At 42.9% G+C, this 20,686-nt stretch overlaps 1 protein-coding gene across 1 annotated transcript; it reads right to left on the bottom strand.

The window, feature by feature from the left end:
* Positions 1–198: 198 nt before the first annotated feature.
* On the bottom strand, positions 199–13,054 carry LOC105013091 (histone chaperone asf1b-A). Its single transcript, XM_010874383.4, has 4 exons — positions 12,553–13,054; positions 11,822–11,937; positions 3,872–4,048; positions 199–1,049 (listed from the first exon to the last, which is right to left on the bottom strand). The coding sequence occupies exons 1-4, from the start codon at positions 12,659–12,661 to the stop codon at positions 861–863; spliced, it is 591 nt and encodes a 196-aa protein (XP_010872685.1). The 5' UTR covers positions 12,662–13,054; the 3' UTR covers positions 199–860.
* Positions 13,055–20,686: the final 7,632 nt, after the last annotated feature.

Genomic DNA, 20,686 nt, shown 5'->3' with positions numbered 1-20,686 from the left:
CAAGCAAGCCTGTCACTTTCTAAATGGGCACCATGAGGTGAGCATACTACACTACACTGCAGATATGAATGGAACAAAACTCAAAAAAGCCCCACCCATAATTTTAAATGCACAACCAAAACCCATTCAGAAATTGAGGTGATACTTCTTTCACTGAATAATCAGATGTACTCTCAAAGCAACCAACCACATCACAAAAATGTTTCATTTATTTTAATGTCAAAGGCCACAGAGCAAAAGTAACAGTATGTATATAGCAATTAGACCCCCAACCATTTCTCCACAGGTGGAAAACTGTGACCCAAAGGCAATAAGGACCCATTACAGAATAAAATGCTCAAAAAAGGCAGAACACCATTAGAAGTCATCAGGAGACTGATTATTTTCCTCTTTGCAACTTGTGAACATTTCCTCACATTCTGCTTCACAAGTGTCATGAAATAATTTGTTGGTATTCACCTCACATAACAAACACATGACTGGCTTGTTGGTTGGGCTGTGTGAATATGTATTTCTGCATATTAGCTACTAAATCATTTTCTGGACACTTATCTATTTGCTCTTCCTGTTGATGGTATTAAAAATGAAACAATGAATTAGGTAACAAATATTTTTGCCAGCATATTATGTACACATAAAAAAACCTCCAATACATTTTGAAGATTACTCAGGAAAGATTGTCTTGGTTGCAAGACACTGTAGTCCTCTGAAGTCCGAGCTGAAATTGTATTGCTGACAGTAAGTTTCAAAAAATAAGGGCAGCTATAAGGCAAAGCTGCTGTACATCCAAGTCAGAATGTCCATTCTTCTGCTTATAGTACCCAGGTTGATCAAAGATTATGGGTACTGTAAGCGCAAATCTAAATTAAGTCCATAGACTTTTCAAGGAACCAAGTTTCCATGGGTACGCTCTTGAGGCAGGATGGCGAAGGAATAAAGTTAGGATCCGGATCCAGATTCTCAGAGTCATCCATTCGATCTGCACATCCTTCCCAGTTGATATGGAATCTTGTCACACGTGGATTTGAAGCCAAAATATTTCTCTGGAGCTGGAAGTCAGACAAAAATGATTAAGGGAATTTTCTAGCAACCCTCCTAACACTCATATTTGACATGCTTTCTAATTAAACAGACAAATGCATGGTCTACTCAGTGCTCTAGAATGCAGGACAATAAGCCTATAGGGTGTCATAGGGTGGGTGCTACATGAATGGTTTATTTAATTAATTTAGAGCTACAACAACGAATCAAAAACTTCCATAATTACTTGGAATTTGAATCCACCAGTTGAACCTATGCAATGCAGTAAAAAGAGAGGCTGTGGCTACACCAGGGGAAAGACATGTTTTGCATAGATTCTCAAATCTTCTGCACTTTACATTGAAGATGTCATTAAAAAACAAAAAAATCACAGCGGAAAATGTACCAGCATGACAATGATGCTTCACGCTGGAGACAGAAAACACATTGGAGACAGAGGTTGAAGAGGGTTTAGAATGATATGTTAACCTGAAACAAGTGTGCCATTGTCTGCTTTTCAGTTTTAAGAAACATGCAATAAGAGCCAACAAGTGCCTTGTATGACATTCCAGCAGATCACCCAGGTGCTGAAAGATTTTTTCTCTTCCAAATCTGATTAATCGAAGTAGTATTAATCAACAGATTCATTGATTATCAAAATAGTTGTTAGTTGGAGACTTACATTACTTTAGATCACAGATTCCCAATCCTGATCCCGGGGACCCAAAGGGGTGCACATTCTTTTTTTGCCTTAGCACTCACACACCTGATTCAAATTAAAGACCTGATGATAGGTTGATTACGTCAATAAAGTGTGTGAGTGGTAGGGCAACATGTAAAACAGGTGTGTGAGTGGTAGGGCAACATGTAAAACAGGTGTGTGAGTGGTAGGACAACATGTAAAACAGGTGTGTGAGTGGTAGGACAACATGTAAAACAGGTGTGTGAGTGGTAGGACAACATGTAAAACAGGTGTGTGAGTGGTAGGACAACATGTAAAACAGGTGTGTGAGTGGTAGGGCAACATGTAAAACAGGTGTGTGAGTGGTAGGGCAACATGTAAAACAGATGTGTGAGTGGTAGGGCAACATGTAAAACAGGTGTGTGAGTGGTAGGGCAACATGTAAAACAGGTGTGTGAGTGGTAGGGCAACATGTAAAACAGATGTGTGAGTGGTAGGACAACATGTAAAACAGGTGTGTGAGTGGTAGGGCAACATGTAAAACAGGTGTGTGAGTGGTAGGGCAACATGTAAAACAGGTGTGTGAGTGGTAGGGCAACATGTAAAACAGGTGTGTGAGTGGTAGGGCAACATGTAAAACAGGTGTGTGAGTGGTAGGACAACATGTAAAACAGGTGTGTGAGTGGTAGGGCAACATGTAAAACAGGTGTGTGAGTGGTAGGGCAACATGTAAAACAGGTGTGTGAGTGGTAGGGCAACATGTAAAACAGGTGTGTGAGTGGTAGGGCAACATGTAAAACAGGTGTGTGAGTGGTAGGGCAACATGTAAAACAGGTGTGTGAGTGGTAGGGCAACATGTAAAACAGGTGTGTGAGTGGTAGGGCAACATGTAAAACAGGTGTGTGAGTGGTAGGGCAACATGTAAAACCGGTGTGTGAGTGGTAGGGCAACATGTAAAACAGGTGTGTGAGTGGTAGGGCAACATGTAAAACAGGTGTGTGAGTGGTAGGGCAACATGTAAAACAGGTGTGTGAGTGGTAGGGCAACATGTAAAACAGGTGTGTGAGTGGTAGGACAACATGTAAAACAGGTGTGTGAGTGGTAGGGCAACATGTAAAACAGGTGTGTGAGTGGTAGGGCAACATGTAAAACAGGTGTGTGAGTGGTAGGGCAACATGTAAAACAGGTGTGTGAGTGGTAGGGCAACATGTAAAACAGGTGTGTGAGTGGTAGGACAACATGTAAAACAGGTGTGTGAGTGCTAGAGCAAAAACAAAAACGTGCAACCCTTTGGGTCCCCAGGACCTGGTTTAGCTCCTCCATTGTAAGCACATTATCACATAATTGAACAGTGGTTGAAACTTGTGTAAAGAAACTAGTTCAAAAATTGCTTCCCACTATTCCCTGAATTTAGTGGGAACATTTGACCCAGGGAGGAGTGTGCAGTAGGGAGGAGTGTGCAGTAGTGAGGAGTGTGCAGTAGTGAGGAGTGTGCAGTAGGGACACGTCCTCAAGCTGTTAATCGTAGTAATGCTGCTGTACCAGCTGTGGGTCTGTTTCCATGCAGTTGATAATATCAAAATGTAATACCTCACCTGTACATGTTTGCTTCAATTACCAATATTTTTTAACAGCTGGGCAAACTACCAGTTGATACAGCATGTAGTTTGGAGGACATTTCAGATGATCACAGCAATTTGGAATACAACTAATTCTAAGCAATAATGCTGAGCCTAAGCCAGTGAGTCACTTTCAAACCAATGGAACAAAAAGGGATGTTAAGGGAAACAACAAGCCAGAGAAAGTAGGATATGTTGCAAGAGGCAGATGTTCATCCAAAAGTTGGAGAGGTTAAAGACATTTTGTGAGATTGAGCACATAATCTCTGCACTGTCTACAATCTAAAAATATATAGATTTACAGGCCCTTTCAGACCAATGTGATATTTCATATTCTGATGACAGTTTGCTCTGCCTCCACACAAATGTTTCAATTACAAAAAGTCTTCCTCTCTCTGCCCTAATCCACAGCCCTTTGTCTGCTAAAACATGGTAGTCATAAGCAATAGGATCACAATAATTCATTTAATATGGGGGAGATGGCACAGGACATCTTCCATAAAGGAAACAGTCAAGGTAAATCAAGCACATCCATTGAATAGTCCTTCACCTGTCCATAGTCTGGTTTGATTGGGGGGTTCTCCCGCAGCTCAGGGTCAGTATATTCATTGTTAACATAGTACCCAATGCGAATGAACTCCTGCCCGCGGTATGTACAGGTGATTAGTGCCACAGTCACACCGACGGCATCACTCTCTGGAATCAGGCCGGTGTTTGGGGCATCCGCCTGTTGAGAGACAACATCCTTTATGAGGCTGAGGAAGGCAGGAGGAGTGAAGGACAAGGGGGAAGGGGTGGAGTCTGTCGATCAGTTTGATTACATTACAGCATCAGTGTGTTGCCAGTGATTATGCTATTAACTCAGTGTTATTGTTGGGGGAAGTGGGTTTCAATAGCTGACACAGAGGACTTTAAGAGCAGAATGAACAACCACTGCACTAACAAGACAGCTGCTTTGTGAGTTGATAACCCTTGATCAGTTAGACATGATTGTTATACATATGCCATTTAAAAAGTACAACTGGCCTGGCCTTTGCTTAAGTCAGAACAGCTCTACCTTTTTAACCTTCAGTTTACTAGGCTGGTCAGTTAAGAACAAATTCTTATGGCTGCCTTGCCAGAAGTGGGGCAGAGATTAAAATAATGTGTAAAACACTTGGCAACAGCACAGATAAATCAGCATAAAGACAATGAAACAAAGCACTCCAGGACCCAAGCGATTCTACCTGGCTACATAAAGGGCAGAATCCTCCATCAGTTCAGTTTGCAGCAGGGTGAACCACAAATTAATCCCTCATTGGGTGGAATAAAAACATGATTTCAGCCCACGGGTCGGCTCGCATTGAGTCTGAAACGTTTGACATAAAGATAAAAATACATTTTAATCAGTGAGTGGAGACAGAATAAGCAGCTACACTCAAATGAAAGTGGAGCAGGAACTGTCCCTTCCCCCACACGGGGATAACATACGTTGCCAGGTAGGATAACAAGCAACACTATTTCTTTTTTATGCCTATGTTTCAACTCATGCAAAAAATTACTGGATAATGGAATAAAAATGGGGAAACATTTATTGAAGACTATAATGAGCTAATAAACCACTGGGCACATAGCAAAGCACTGGGGATTTGTATTTTTTGTGAAAACCATGACCTGGTAGATTATGTATACAAACAGGGGAAACCGTTAGGTCCGTGCCATTTGTTTACTAGTATGAAAACAATCACAATTTAATAATCACACTGTACATAGCATGGATGAAAGTGTCTTTTTTAATAACTTAACCTTGAGCCGTCTGTGATTGTAACATAAAATAGTTCCAAGAAACAGGAACTCCAATGGGATTAATGCAATTAAGTAAAGTAAAGAATATGATAGCTTGTGTCCAGAGTCATGAATAAATGTACATTTTCGCAGGTAACGTTTCAGGTCTCTGAACTAAGACTATGCAGGTGGGTTGGGTTGCAGGGGAAGAATCTGTCCTCCTGTCCAGTGTCAGGTGGTTCTCAGAACAGACTGGTCAGGGAACAGCTCTTAAAAACTGACTGGGGCAAGACAGGGAGACCCATGACAACACAAGGTACTTAAGCATTAATAAGGGAAAACCACAGCACATGAGACAAAGAACCTCACACAACAATAGGGTGGATGGATTTTAAAATACTTGTTTTTCCTATACAGACAAACACTGTTTTAATACAATCTAATATATACATGCACTGAATGAGGAATATCAAATATGAATCAAGGAGTAATATTAAATAGATACATTTCCAAAAAAGTTGGGACGCTGTTTAAAATGCAAATAAAAAAAGAATGCAATGAGGCGAAAAATTATTTACCCATATATTTATATTGAATATATATATATATATATATATATTAAAAATTGTACAAAGAAAACATATTATATGTTGAAACAGAAATAATAGTAAAAATACATGCCCATTTTGAATGAGGCCATTTCAAAAAAGTTGGGACAGGGCCATATTTACCACTGTGTTGCGTCACTTCTTTTACCAATACACTGAGTGTTTGGGAACTGAGGAGACCTACTGCTGTACTATTGAAAGTGAAATGTATTCCCAAATCTTGCTTGATATAGGATGTCAGCTGCTCAACAGCTCGGGGTCCCTTTCTTTGTTGTATTTTTCGTGTCATAATGTGCCAAATGTTTTCAATGGGTGACAGATCTGGACTGCAGGCAAGCCAGTTTAGCACATGGACTCTTTTACTACAAAGACATGCTGTTATAATACATGCAGAATGTGGTTTGGCATTGTCTTGCTGAAATAAGCAAGGCCTTCCCTGATCTGGATAGCAGCATATGTTGCTCCAAAACCTGTATATACTGTTCAGCATTAATGATGCCTTCACAGATGTGCAAGTCACCCGTGCCACGTGCACCAATGCACCCCCTACCAACACGGATGACGGCTTTTTAACTGTGTGCTGATAACTGGCCGGATGGTCCCTCTCTTCTTTAGCCCGGGGGATGCGGAGTCCATGATTCCCAAACATAATTTCAAATTTTGATTTGTAAAACCACTGGACAGTTTTCCACTTTGCCACAGTCCGTCTTAAATGAGCTCAGCCAAGAGAGGGCGCAATGTTTCTGGATCTTGTGTATTTATGGTGACATAGACCTAGAGTTTTAACTTGCATTTGTGGGTGCAGCAACATACTGTGTTCACAGACAATGGTTTTCGGAAGTATTCCTGAGCCCATGCAGTGATGTCCACTACAGAATCGTCTGTTTTTAATACAGTGCTGCCTGTGGGCCCGAAGATCACGGCCATACATTATTGGTTTTCGGCCTTGTCCCTTGCATGCAGAAATGTCTCCAGATACTCTGAATCAGTAAATGATATTACGGACCGCAGATGATGAGATTCCCAAACTCATTGAGAAACTTTATTCTTGAATTGTTGCACTATTTGCCTGTGCAGTCTTTCAGTGGTGAACCTCTCCCTATCTTTACTTCTGAAAGACTCATCCTTTCTAGAATGCTCTTTTTATATCCAAACATGTTACTGACCAGTTGCCAATGAACCTAATTAGTTGTGAGATGTTCCACCAGGTATTTTTTTTTTAGCATTACACAACTTTTCCAGACTTTTTTTGCCCCTCTCCCAACTTTTTTCAAAAGTGTTTCTGGCATCAGATTCAAGTGGGCATATATTTTTCAAGAAACAATAACACATCTCAGTTTCAACCTTTGAGGTGTTGTTTTCATACTATTTTCTATTAATTACACGGTTTAAATGATTTCAACATTAACGCATTCTGTTTTTATTTACATTTTACACAGCATCCCCAACTTTTTTGCAAACAATTTGCTTTCTGTCCACATAATTAGGGCTGTTGCAATTATTACATAATCGCCTGATTGCGATTATTTACCCAGATCGCAATTTATTTTATGGCAATGATTTTTGCATAATCTTTAGATTCCAAAATCATATAATGCGAAATGTCACAACGCACTGGGAAATGTAATTGACTTTGTTTTGTGGTTGCTTTTTGTGAAGAGCAGTCATTAAAAACATGGATTTATCCCTAGTTCCAAAACCGAACACAACGGCACCGCTCTGGTGCATTTTGTTTTTAAGCCAAATGAAAGAGGTTTGGAGAAGACAAATTGCCAGATTTGCTCCAGAAAGGTGGCAGTCAAATGTGGGAACACCGCAAAACCTGAAGAACCATCTACGGATCCACCATCCCATACAATTCTCCCAACTTGGACAGAGAACTGCAGCCGCAGCTCCTTCCCAGCAGTTGGTTATTGTGGAGGCTTTCGGGCGAGTGACTACATACAAATGTGACAGTGCCAGATGGCGCACGTTAACAGACTGTGTAACACGATATATAGCCGAAAGAATTATGCCGTTCAATACGTTTGAAAAAACAACACTTTTTGCGTGCAAAAGTTTGACGTTAAGTTATTATTTATGTAATACTTGCCCCTGTGCAATTTTGTTTACAAAGATGAAAAGGAACACAGAAATTATATTTATTCATAAATACAGTTCTAATGTTCATTGTCAATAAATTACTTCTTCATAAGGCTTATGTGTATTATTACAATATTATTAGGCTTAAGACACTAATAGTGTCATAAAATTAACAATATAGACAAATAAATCATTAATCGCAATCATTTGTGTGACAATTAATCATCAACTAAAATGTGGTAATTGTGACAGCCCTAAATATAACAGTATAACGGAAAATGAAAATATACAACATTGAGACCCAATTTGAGATCATTCCAGTAGCTAGCTGCAGCCAACCAAAAAGATAATTAACCTAAGGATGTGTTAGCATAGGGGAACTTAAGTAGAATATGACAGGCCAATAAGGATTGATGAGACTTGGAAAAAAGACATGGCCAGTTTAGAGAGGAATGCAAAGTTATTTATGTTTTGTAAGGAGCAATGGTGGCCAATCAGACATTTACTATACAATGGTCATCCCCCTCCAAGAACTGCCACCTTAACGTGGTGGAGGGGTTTGAGTACCCGAGTGACCCTAGGAGCTATGTTGTCTGGGGCTATATGCCCCTGGTAGGGTCTCCCAAGGCAAACAGGTCTTAGGCGACGGGTCAGACTAAGAGCGGTTCAAAACCCCTTAATGAAGAATAAAATTTTGAGTACCGTGACGTCGCCCGGTATGGCGCAGCCGGGGCCCCACCCCGGAGCCAGGCCCGGGGTTGGGGCTCAAATGCGAGCGCCTGGTGGCCGGGCCTTCCCCCATGGGGCCCGGCCGGGCTCAGCCCGAACGGGTGACGTGGGGCCGCCCTCCCGTGGGCTCACCACCCACAGGAGGGACCATAAGGGGCCGGTGCAAAGAGGATCGGGCGGCAGTCGAAGGCAGGGGCCTAGACAACCCGATCTCTGGACACAGAAACTGGCTCTAGGGACGTGGAATGTCACCTCGCTGGCGGGGAAGGAGCCTGAGTTAGTGCGTGAGGTTGAGAGGTTCCGATTAGAGGTAGTCGGGATCACCTCTACGCACGGCTTGGGCTCTGGAACCACACTCCTTGAGAGAGGATGGACTCTTCACCACTCTGGAGTTGCCCATGGTGAGAGGCGGCGGGCTGGTGTGGGTTTGCTCATAGCTCCCCAGCTCTGCCGCCATGTGTTGGAGTTTACCCCGGTGAACGAGAGGGTCGTTTCCCTGCGCCTACGGGTCGGGGATAGGTCTCTCACTGTTGTTTGTGCCTACGGGCCGAACCGCAGTGCAGAGTACCCGACCTTCTTGGAGTCTCTGGGAGGGGTGCTGGAAAGTGCTCCGACTGGGGACTCTATTGTTCTACTGGGGGACTTCAACGCCCACGTGGGCAACGACAGTGACACCTGGAGGGGCGTGATTGGGAGGAACGGCCCCCCTGATCTGAACCCGAGTGGTGTTCAGTTATTGGACTTCTGTGCTAGTCACAGTTTGTCCATAACGAACACCATGTTCAAGCATAAGGGTGTCCATCAGTGCACGTGGCACCAGGACACCCTAGGCCGCAGGTCGATGATCGACTTTGTTGTCGTCTCATCTGACCTGCGGCCGTATGTCTTGGACACTCGGGTGAAGAGAGGGGCGGAGCTGTCAACTGATCACCACCTGGTGGTGAGTTGGATCCGATGGTGGGGGAGGAAGCTGGACAGACTCGGCAGGCCCAAGCGTACTGTAAGGGTCTGCTGGGAACGTCTGGCCGAGTCTCCTGTCAGAGAGATCTTTAACTCCCACCTCCGGCAGAGCTTCGACTGGATCCCGAGGGAGGTTGGAGATATTGAGTCCGAGTGGACCATGTTCTCCACCGCCATTGTCGAAGCGGCCGCTCGGAGCTGTGGCCGTAAGGTCTCCGGTGCCTGTCGAGGCGGCAATCCCCGAACCCGGTGGTGGACACCGGAAGTAAGGGATGCCGTCAAGCTGAAGAAGGAGTCCTATCAGGCCTGGTTGGCTTGTGGGACTCCTGAGGCAGCTGACGGGTACCGACAGGCCAAGCGGGCTGCAGCCCGGGTGGTTGTGGAGGCAAAAACTCGGGCCTGGGAGGAGTTCGGTGAGGCCATGGAGAAGGACTATCGGCTGGCCTCGAAGAGATTCTGGCAAACCATCCGGCGCCTCAGGAGAGGGAAACAGTGCCCTACCAACGCTGTTTACAGTAGAGGTGGGCAGCTGTTGACCTCAACTGAGGATGTCGTCGGGCGGTGGAAGGAGTACTTCGAGGATCTCCTCAATCCCGCTGACATGTCTTCCATTGAGGAAGCAGAGGATGAGGGCTCAGTGGTGGACTCGTCCATCACCCGGGCTGAAGTCACAGAGGTGGTCAAGAAACTCCTCGGTGGCAAGGCACCGGGGGTGGATGAGATCCGCCCTGAGTACCTCAAGTCTCTGGATGTTGTGGGGCTGTCTTGGTTGACACGCCTGTGCAACATCGCGTGGCGGTCGGGGACAGTGCCTCTGGGATGGCAGACCGGGGTGGTGGTCCCTCTTTTTAAGAAGGGGGACCGGAGGGTGTGTTCCAACTATAGGGGGATCACACTTCTCAGCCTCCCCGGGAAAGTCTATGCCAGGGTTCTGGAGAGGAGAATACGGCCGATAGTAGAACCTCGGATTCAGGAGGAACAGTGTGGTTTTCGTCCGGGCCGTGGAACACTGGACCAGCTCTATACCCTCTACGGGGTGTTGGAGGGTTCATGGGAGTTTGCCCAACCAATCCACATGTGTTTTGTGGATTTGGAGAAGGCATTCGACTGTGTCCCTCGCGGCATCTTGTGGAGGGTGCTTGGGGAATATGGGGTCCTGGGTCCTTTGCTAAGGGCTGTCAGGTCCCTATACAACCGAAGCAGGAGCTTGGTCCGCATTGCCGGCAGTAAGTCAGACTTGTTCCCAGTGCATGTTGGACTCCGGCAGGGCTGCCCTTTGTCACCGGTTCTGTTTGTAATTTTTATGGACAGAATTTCTAGGCGCAGCCAGGGGCCGGAGGGTGTCAGGTTTGGGGACCACACGATTTCGTCTCTGCTCTTTGCAGATGATGTTGTCGTGTTGGCCCCTTCTAACCAGGACCTTCAGCATGCACTGGGACGGTTTGCAGCCGAGTGTGAAGCGGTGGGGATGAAAATCAGTACCTCCAAATCCGAGGCCATGGTCCTCAGTCGGAAAAGGGTGGCTTGCCCACTTCAGGTTGGTGGAGAGTGCCTGCCTCAAGTGGAGGAGTTTAAGTATCTAGGGGTCTTGTTCACGAGTGAGGGAAGGATGGAACGGGAGATTGACAGACGGATCGGTGCAGCTTCTGCAGTAATGCAGTCGATGTATCGGTCTGTCGTGGTGAAGAAAGAGCTGAGCCGCAAGGCGAAGCTCTCGATTTACCAGTCAATCTACGTTCCTACTCTCACCTATGGTCATGAGCTTTGGGTCATGACCGAAAGGACAAGATCCCGGATACAGGCGGCCGAAATGAGTTTTCTCCGCAGGGTGGCTGGGCGATCCCTTAGAGATAGGGTGAGAAGCTCGGTCACCCGGGAGGAGCTCAGAGTAGAGCCGTTGCTCCTCCACATCGAGAGGGGTCAGCTGAGGTGGCTTGGGCATCTTTTTCGGATGCCTCCGGAACGCCTTCCTGGGAAGGTGTTCCGGTCCCATCCCACCGGGAGGAGACCCCGGGGAAGACCTAGGACACGCTGGAGGGACTATGTCTCCCGGCTGGCCTGGGAACGCCTCGGTGTCCCCCCGGAAGAGCTAGAGGAAGTGTCTGGGGAGAGGGAAGTCTGGGCATCCCTGCTTAGACTGCTGCCCCCGCGACCCGGCCCCGGATAAGCGGTAGAAGATGGATGGATGGATGGATGGTCATCTGAATGTTAGTCTGAAACACTTGAGACGGGTGAAAACACCTAACCCTGTTTAGTTAAAACACCAAAGTTACGCTACTTTGGGCAGGGGAATGAAGAGCTAGAAAAGCCAGACCTCAGCTGAAATAACACTGAACTAGCATGTCTCTAAAACTCACCTGGAACACAAACATGTGCCTCCCGGCTGGTACTGGGCCAACCAGAACAGAGTCAAGAGTCTGGTCGTACTCTTCACTCTCTGCTGAGCCAACATAGATTATCTTCCACTCTAGATCTACAACACAAACAAAATATAGGAAATTAATTGTGCCCTGGACCCATAAACTCAGTTTGAACTTGAGAGGAAGAAAGGAAACAGCTGAACTGTCAAAGCAGCATTCTGTAAACAATGGCATATACAAACACGTCACATCAGGGACTCTAGCAATAGTCTCTACTAAAATCTATGACATTCTACAGCAATAAGTTTATTGCTTAGGTAGCAAACTCCGAAAGCGAAAAGTGGACCACTACAAAATGTCAATCAACGTCAGGAGTCCCGTAGAAGTTGCATAAACATTACCGCCCGATTTCCCTGCCGGCTCCAAACAGAACCAAATACAAAACAAAGTTGGACACAATTCTAGGTTTGCTAATTAAATAACCTACATATCAACCTACATAATCATAAAAAATAATATCACAAAATACTATGTAAATATATTTGGCTTACTTGCACTGTACAAATCAATGCTTACTTTTCTACGGAGCTATTTTAGTTAGCTAGCTATAGATACAGTCCAAGCGAGATTAGCAGCTTTGCTAGTTTATGTTGAAACAGAATTGACAAATAGGTAGTTAGCCATGCATTTCGTTACGCATAAGCATTTACTCAAATAATATCACTTACCTTCTGGTAGATCTTCCATGCACTCAAATGTTATTTCGAACTGAAACGGGTTTCCAAATCGACTTGGGTTATCAAGTACAGCGACATTTAGCACTTGAACCTTCGCCATTGCGGTTCCTGGTGCGAATGACAGACGCACTCTTAAAAGTAAAAATTATTGGGAGGCAGATCATGTATTAACAATTTAACAACCAGATTTGGCAAGCAATTTTCTTATGCAGCGCAAGAGACAATTAATCTAATCATGCAAGAAAGTCGGATGTTGCATAATCAAAATGCATCTGATTTCAGGTTGATAGCTATACTTGGTGTAATTTTGAAATGTTTATAGCTATTTGTATATCTATAAATATGTTTATAGATATTTCTAGTTATTACATCCTGCTATATAAGCCAATGTTCCACAGGAATGTTATCATTTTAACACATTTCCTTTATTTCGTTGGGTACACTATTTATCTGAAAAGCTGTACTTATATAATAACATAGAATAAATTTTCAGCTAATTTCAAAGGCACCAAAATGTCGAATTGAAAGAGGAGGGTTGTTTTTACTTATTGAAACAACCATTCGCTGGCTATAAAATAGGTAAAAGCTATGATTGGCGGGATTCCTTTAACAGCGCACAAGTGCCTTAGTTCAAGGGTCGTCACTAAAGCCCGCCTACCCAATGAGGGAGTCAGAAGCTGTCAGAAGACCCATTCTCGTAAAGGAATGGGTCTTCAATTTGTTTTAAGTTTATAAATCTCTTATTTTTGGACTGTCTCTGTCTCTACTTCTATACACGTAACATTTTCACCCATTGACAGCAGGATCGAGCTAGCGCGAGGGTATTTTCCTTTCCCCTCACTAATGCTATACAACTCCGTGAAATAAAGATTATTTACGTGAGAAACTAATGTTTTGTCACAGCATGAACACAATATACCCCAATCGATTGTGGGGCATGCCATATACATCTTATGTGAAAAATGTAGGCACAGATTTTAAAGTTTTCCCCTTTTAATTTTCACAGCCTTATTCTGAGAGCTGGTTAAGTCACTACCATTTTCAAGTAGGTAAAGAAACATGGTCCTGTCATCCATCAAGGAAGACCAACAACATCCAGACACTTCCACCATGGCGATGCAACAGGCCCTGCGCCAGGACGAAGTGACTGAGGGGGCAGACAATTCAACTGGGGGGGCTAAGCCCACTCTTGCCCTCTTGTGGCGCTGGGCCTGCGATGCAAGTCCATATATCTCCACCGTGGCTGGCAATGAAGATCTGGATTTGGGAGACTGCTGTCTGCAAAGATACAGGATGTTGTCAAGGTGCATCTTAAGGAAACATTGGTGCAGTTGAATGTTCTATCGAAGGAATTGCTATCTACCCATAACATATACTTATCATAGCTCTATAATATTGTCACTTTGTCTAATGTATTTGTTATAATTAAACATAACACCACAGACCATATATCTGTTTTCCAGTCTGACACAGGTACATCCCTCAGTCATCCAAGCATGAGTATCCCGTTTCAGACAATACAACAGATCAAGAGGATGAGGAGGACAGGCAGACTTTTACCATTTTACCATGTTATTTTTATGATAGGACTGGAACTTTTTCCAGTCTCAGCTCAACAAGGCTATTAGCTAGCCCCAACCTAACATTGCTATTAGTTAGCCCAATCCTAACAGGGCTGTTAACTATTCTCAGCTTAGCAGCACTGTTTAGCTAAACATATCACAACAGATCTATTAGCAAGTCCAAGATCAACAGTGTTATTAGCTATATCCAGTTAAACAGGGCTATTAGCAAGGACAAGCTCAATAGGGCCAAAACACAGAGCATGAGAGGATGGTGGCCAAGAAGGCTAGGAAAATTGCAGACTGGGAGTCACAGGATGTGGAGAGGGAGGAGGGTCTAAAAGGCAAAATCAAAAGAAAAGGGAGGGGGATATTGCATATAAGCAAGATGATTGGATAGAAGAGGAGAGAGTAATCTCCTAATAGACAGTATCCAACATTTATTTGAACAAGAAACCGGGCAAGCCTAGTTCAACCGGACTGCGATCGAAAGTATTGCCCTCTTGAGATTCAAATCGGGGTTGTCCACGTGATAGACTATGTCGCTAACCACTACACCACAGAGCTGTCTACATCGCGTGTCAGTATAGCCTTTATCCTGAACAAATCCTTGTTTGCCACTGGCCGTTTTAACAGCTTATTAGCCAGTAATAGGCTTTACCAGTATCTACTAACTTACTGGAATAGTTATAGGAATTGAGCAATTGCTAGCGAGTCTGCCAAAGCTATTTTATTTCAGGGCATAAGAACATGTTTTTTTTTTCATTCGTGAATGCCATTGATACAGTAACTATCAAGAAAGGTGACGATAATACAAACTTTTATCAAGTGGAATGACGAGAGAATCGTGGAAATAAAATAAATACATGTCATTGTTCACAATAGATTTGAACTTGAGCTTTCCACGCGAGAGGCACTGTCTTTAACCATAACGACACGGCATTAGGCATTTCACCAGTCGCTAAACACTATTGAGCATTGTGTTAAACTGACTAACGTTTCTTATTAAGTTTACCTTCACCAGAAATAGCATCTATGAAATGTTAGCTTTTGCCACTGGCCGTTTGAACAGCTTAAGGGGCAGTCAGTCAGTAAGTAAGAGACATTAGGTCTCAACTTACGCGGTCCGGCAAAAACAATATCAAGCTGACGATAATGAATCATGGAAAAAAACACTAACAGAATGATATTACATTTCAAATGTGTTTACATTGTTGCTTAAAAAAGCCATACTGCATACAGTACAAGATAGTACTTAAAGATGCATTCTATAATTGTTTTGCCAATGGTGGTCAAAGTTGTGCTGTCATGCTGAAATGGGTCCTTGAAAAATGTATCCTATGTCTTTGTGGTGAACTGAGACATTATAGTAATTCCATTCATGCACATATAAGCAACACATTACACATACACAGATCAGCCATAACATTATGACCACCTGCCTAATATTGAATAGGTCCCCCTTTTGCCACCAAAACTGCCCTGACCCGTTAAGGCATGGACCCCACTCTGAAGGTGTGCTGCGGTATCTGGCAAATCGGGAGGTCCCGGAACACATTGGGGCGCGTGAGAGACATGAATCCAGTTGGCAAATCGATGCAAATAGGCTGAAGCACATTGGTAGCACAAATACCGGAAAACAAAAAGCTACAACTTTCACAATCTTGTCAGGCAGTGCTAGGGCTACAATATACTGCAGGAATAGTCAACTTTATGAACTTTTACGATTGCTTTTAGTAGAATGTTTCCAGTGCAAAATGAACACAGAGACGGAAAAAGACAAGTCATGTGCAGCAGACCGGATCTGTGAAAAGTAGATGCCGGAACAAACTGAGGAAAATCTGAGAGGTGCTGGATCATGTTCCAGCAGGATCCAGCTCAAATTAACCACTGATGAACATTCACATCAAGCAGCTGGAGTAGCTTCTTCTGCAGTTATCCCTCTCTTCGTCAAAGGCCAGAAAGTTGAGGGCCTGAAGTTCAGCATAGACTTACACTTTTTTCCTTTCTGGAATAACTTTGCAGAATAACTTGTTTTTGTTTTGTTTTGGCCGATAACACCTCCATTTAAAAAGAATGACACAACTGCAGCTAAAAATGTTTAGTACTTACACTAATTGATGACTGCGTACCACAGGTAAAACCACTACCCCTTACAAAACAGGCACTGATTTGAAGGGCATCACCAAACTGCTGTTTTCATCTATACACAGGTTTACAATAGGATTTACATCTGCACCCATTTCTGGACTATTGAACCATTCCTGGGTCATTGTCCTGCCGGAAGACCCATGCAATACATACGGCTTTCTAACAATGCAACATTGCACTTCAACATGCCAAAATGCTCCTGAAAATCATGATGCAATGCACACATTCAAAGCACCCAGTGCCAGAGGCAGCAAAGCAACCCCCAAACATCACTGGACCCCCTCCATGTTTGACTGTGGGGAAGGTGTTTTTTGTTTTGAAGGTTTCAATTAATTTTAGTTAGTGACCGGTGATGCGAGTTCAAACTTATCTTGTGTATCTTGTGTCTGAAGGTCAGCTTTGTGTGCCTGTTTATTGAAGTGCTTTCTCCACCATTCAAACAATCCAATGTGGCGATCTTCCATCTAGTTACCTCGACACGACCGCTTTGAGGGATGTTGGCCACAGGTTTCTGATTCCAAACTAAAGCCAGCTCTTGCAAATTCAAATATTTCTGGCTTTCATAGGATTCAACTGGTGAGATAAGTGATTTCACTATAATGATTTCAAGATTGCTAGCTTGCCTCTAAAGCTTCTTTACTACAACCAATTGGCGTATTGCTGCCACCTACTGTACTGTGTTGTGAATCTACAAAAGTTTGGGGTCACTTAGAAATGGGCTTGTTTTCCATGAAAACATACATGAAATTAGTTTGAATAGGAAATATAGTAAAATGAATACGAAGTATAGTCATTGACAAGGTTAGAAATAATGATTTTTAGTTAAAATTGTGTCTTTTGCTTTCGTCAAAAAATCCTTCATTTGCAGCACTTAGTCTTGCAGAACTTTAGTATTGTAGTTGTCAGTTTGTTGAAGTAATCTGAAGAGATTCCTACCCAATGCTTCCTGAAGCACCTCCCACAAGTTGGATTGGCTTGACAGGCACTTCTTACAAACTATACAGTCAAGCTGCTCACACAGCTCAACAGGGTTAAGATCGAGTGACTCTGCTGGCCGCTCGATTATAGACAGAATACCAGCTGACTGCTTCTTCCCTAAATAGTTATTGCATGGTTTGTAGCTGTGTATTGGGTCCTGTTGTAGGAGGAAACTGACTCCAGTCAAGCGCCATCCACAGGGTCTGCCATGACATTACAAAATGGAGTGATAGCCGTCCTTACGGCGTATGGTCTGAGCACTGACAGGCTGACCCCCCCACCCCTTCAACCTCTGCAGTAATGCTGGCAGCACTCATACGTCTATTTCCCAAAAACAACCTCTGGATATGACGCTGAGCACATGCACTCAACTTCATTGGTCGACCATGGCGAGGCCTGTTCTGAGTGGAACCTGTCCTGTTAAACCACTGTATAGTCTTGGCCACCGTGCTGCAGCTGAGTTTCAAGGTCTTGGCAATCTTCTTATATCCTAGGCCATCTTTATGTAGAGCAACAATTATTATTTTCAGATCCCCAAAGAGTTCATTGCCATGAGGTGTGTTGAACCTCCAGTGACCAGTATGAGGGAGTCGGAGAGCGATGACACCAAATTTAACACACCTGCTCCCCATTCACACCTGAGACCTTGTAACACTAACGAGTCACATGACACCGGGGAGGGAAAATGGCTTATTGGGCCCATTTTGGACATTTTAGCTTAGGGGTGTACTCAATTTTGTTGCCAGAGGTTTAGACATTAATGGCTGTGTGTTGAGTTATTTTGAGGGTACAGCAAATGTACACTGTTATACAAGCTGTACACTCACTACTTTACATTGTACCAAAGTGTCATTTCTTCAGTGTAATATAATCAAATATTTGCTAAAATGTGAGGGGTGTACTCACTTTTGTGAGATACTGTTCATGTATTTCTGATGTAAATGACTAATGTACTTTTTCAAACACAAAGACATTTCTAAGTGACCCCAAACTTTTGAACAGTAGTGTATCAAATAGCATAAATAAATATGGTTCCACTAATTAATAATAAATAAATCCAACTTATACCACTCCTAGAGACACTATTAAAATCAGATCCTTACACATCTAAATCCAGGCCCAATTTTCAGGACTTGACAATCTGAGCCAATGATGCCTCGGTCTTGGGCTCGGACATGGACCTGGTGGGGAATGTGGGCAGGCAGGCAGTCTCCTCTCTTGCTCCTCTGGTCATACACATTGTGAAAATGTCTGTCCTTCTTTCCCCTGCATCAGGTCCAAACTGGTAGTGGGCAGTATTTATAAAAGTTTATTATCTACTGATAAATTGATACAACTCTCCATTACATAGCTTTGCACACCGTATCATTAAACAATAAGGCATGGGGTGTTGTATATGACCAATATAACACGACTAAGTGCTTTTCTTAGGCCCGGCGCATTGCAGAAGGCCTTGGCTTCTGGTATAAACTTGCAGATCCAGCCTAACAAAAGAAAATTCAAAAAGGGTAGCTAAATACTGCTCAGTGTCAGTGTCATGGGACAGTGTATAAGGTGTGTGTGTATTTTACTATTGTGTGTGTATTATACTATTATTTTACTATGCATAATTCAAGTTTGGGTTGTGTACATAAATACAATACAATATAATGTGACTTTACAGTACTTTTTGCAGACTTTAGATTGGTAGATTTGCGAGAAGACCACACAATCCTAACACAATCCTAATATTTCTATGCTAGTCCTCACATTCAGTGTCATAATTTTAATGATATAACACATAACCAGACAATTAGCTGTACTCATTGTATATCAGGAGTTCATTTATACAGCGTTGAGAATAGGGTCAGCTAGAAAAATATCATTGCTTACCACTAGAGGTCATAAAGTTGCAAAAAAATATATACCAGGAACATAAGGAAACTTCTGTCCCAAAAAATACAGCATTAATAATACACCATTAAAAAACATGCATATTGCATAGCCAATTCTCTAAATGGAGATGTTCAATGCATCAGACAGCTAATTGGCTAAAAGCTGTGGTGTATCAGCCATCATACACTAGGTTGTTTAAGCTCTGAGTCTTGATTGGCTAAAATATCTGATATTGGTCATCATTGACACAAACATACTGTCTGAATTGTGTTCATGCGCTGATAAAACAGATGCCAAAATGTTATTTCTGAAAATATTTTGTATGCATATTTTTAACGAAGTAAGCAGTTTTTCATTATGAGTGTTTAATGTACCTGTACCGGGATAAGAAAGTAAAAATTCCTGTAAATCTACCCTTGTAAAATGTTGTTTATTCTCTTAAATTAAAATGCCATGACTGCGATTTTGTATTAGCTAAGAATGTTGTTTGCAGTGTTACTTCATACCACTTAAACATGTCATGTAAGGTTTTTATTTTTTATTTTTCCCCCTCAAAGATTTCGGTTTGTCTTTCAATTTATTTGTTCACATTTTAGGTCATATTAAAAGTGGAAAAGTTTCTGACATGAATTATCTTTGTCTCATTCTTTTACATCACAAAAACCTGGCATTTTCACAGGGGTGTGTAGACTTTTTATATCCACTGTATATATATAACATTATACATATACAGCTCTGGAAAAAAGTAAGAGACCACTGCAAAATGTTCAGTTTCTCTGTTTTATTCTATAAACTACTGACAACATTACTCCCAAATTTCAAATAAAAATTTAGAGTATTTATTTTTTAGAAAACTAGTCAAAATAACCAAAAAAAGATGCGTTGTTTTCAGCCCTGAAATAATGCAAAGAAAACAAATTCATATTCATTTTTCAACAAAAAAATACAAATGTTTTAACTTAGTAAGAGTTCAGAAATCAATATTTGGCGGAATAACCCTTATTTTTAATCACAGCTTTCATGCGTCTGGGCATGCTTTCCACCAGTCTGTCACATTGCTGTTGGGTGACTTTATGCAACTCCTGGCACAAAAATTCAAGTCGCTCGGCTTTGTTTGATGGCTTGTGACCATCCATCTTCTTCTTGATCAAATTCCAGAGGTTTTCAATGGGGTTCAGGTCTGGAGATTGGGCTGGCCATGACAGGGTCTTGATCTGGTGGTCCTCCATCCACACCTTGATTGACCTGGCTCTGTGGCATGGAGCATTGTCCTGCTGGAAAAAACAATTCTCAGAGTTGGGGAACAATGTCAGAGCAGGTGTTCTTCCAGGATAACCTTGTATTTGGCTTGATTCATGTGTCCTTCACAAAGACCAATCTGCCCGATTCCAGCCTTGCTGAAGCATCCCCAGATCATCACCGATCCTCCACCAAATTTCACATTGGGTGTGAGACACTGTGGCTTGTAGGCCTCTCCAGGTCTCCATCTAACCATTAGACGACCAGGTGTTGGGCAAAGCTGAAAATTTGACTTGTCAGAGAAGTTGACCTTACTCCAT

Source organism: Esox lucius, chromosome 11 (genome assembly GCF_011004845.1).
Source record: "Esox lucius isolate fEsoLuc1 chromosome 11, fEsoLuc1.pri, whole genome shotgun sequence".
NCBI lineage: Eukaryota > Metazoa > Chordata > Actinopteri > Esociformes > Esocidae > Esox > Esox lucius.
Note: the sequence above shows the minus strand (reverse complement) of the source record. Positions and strands in the feature narration are given on the sequence as shown.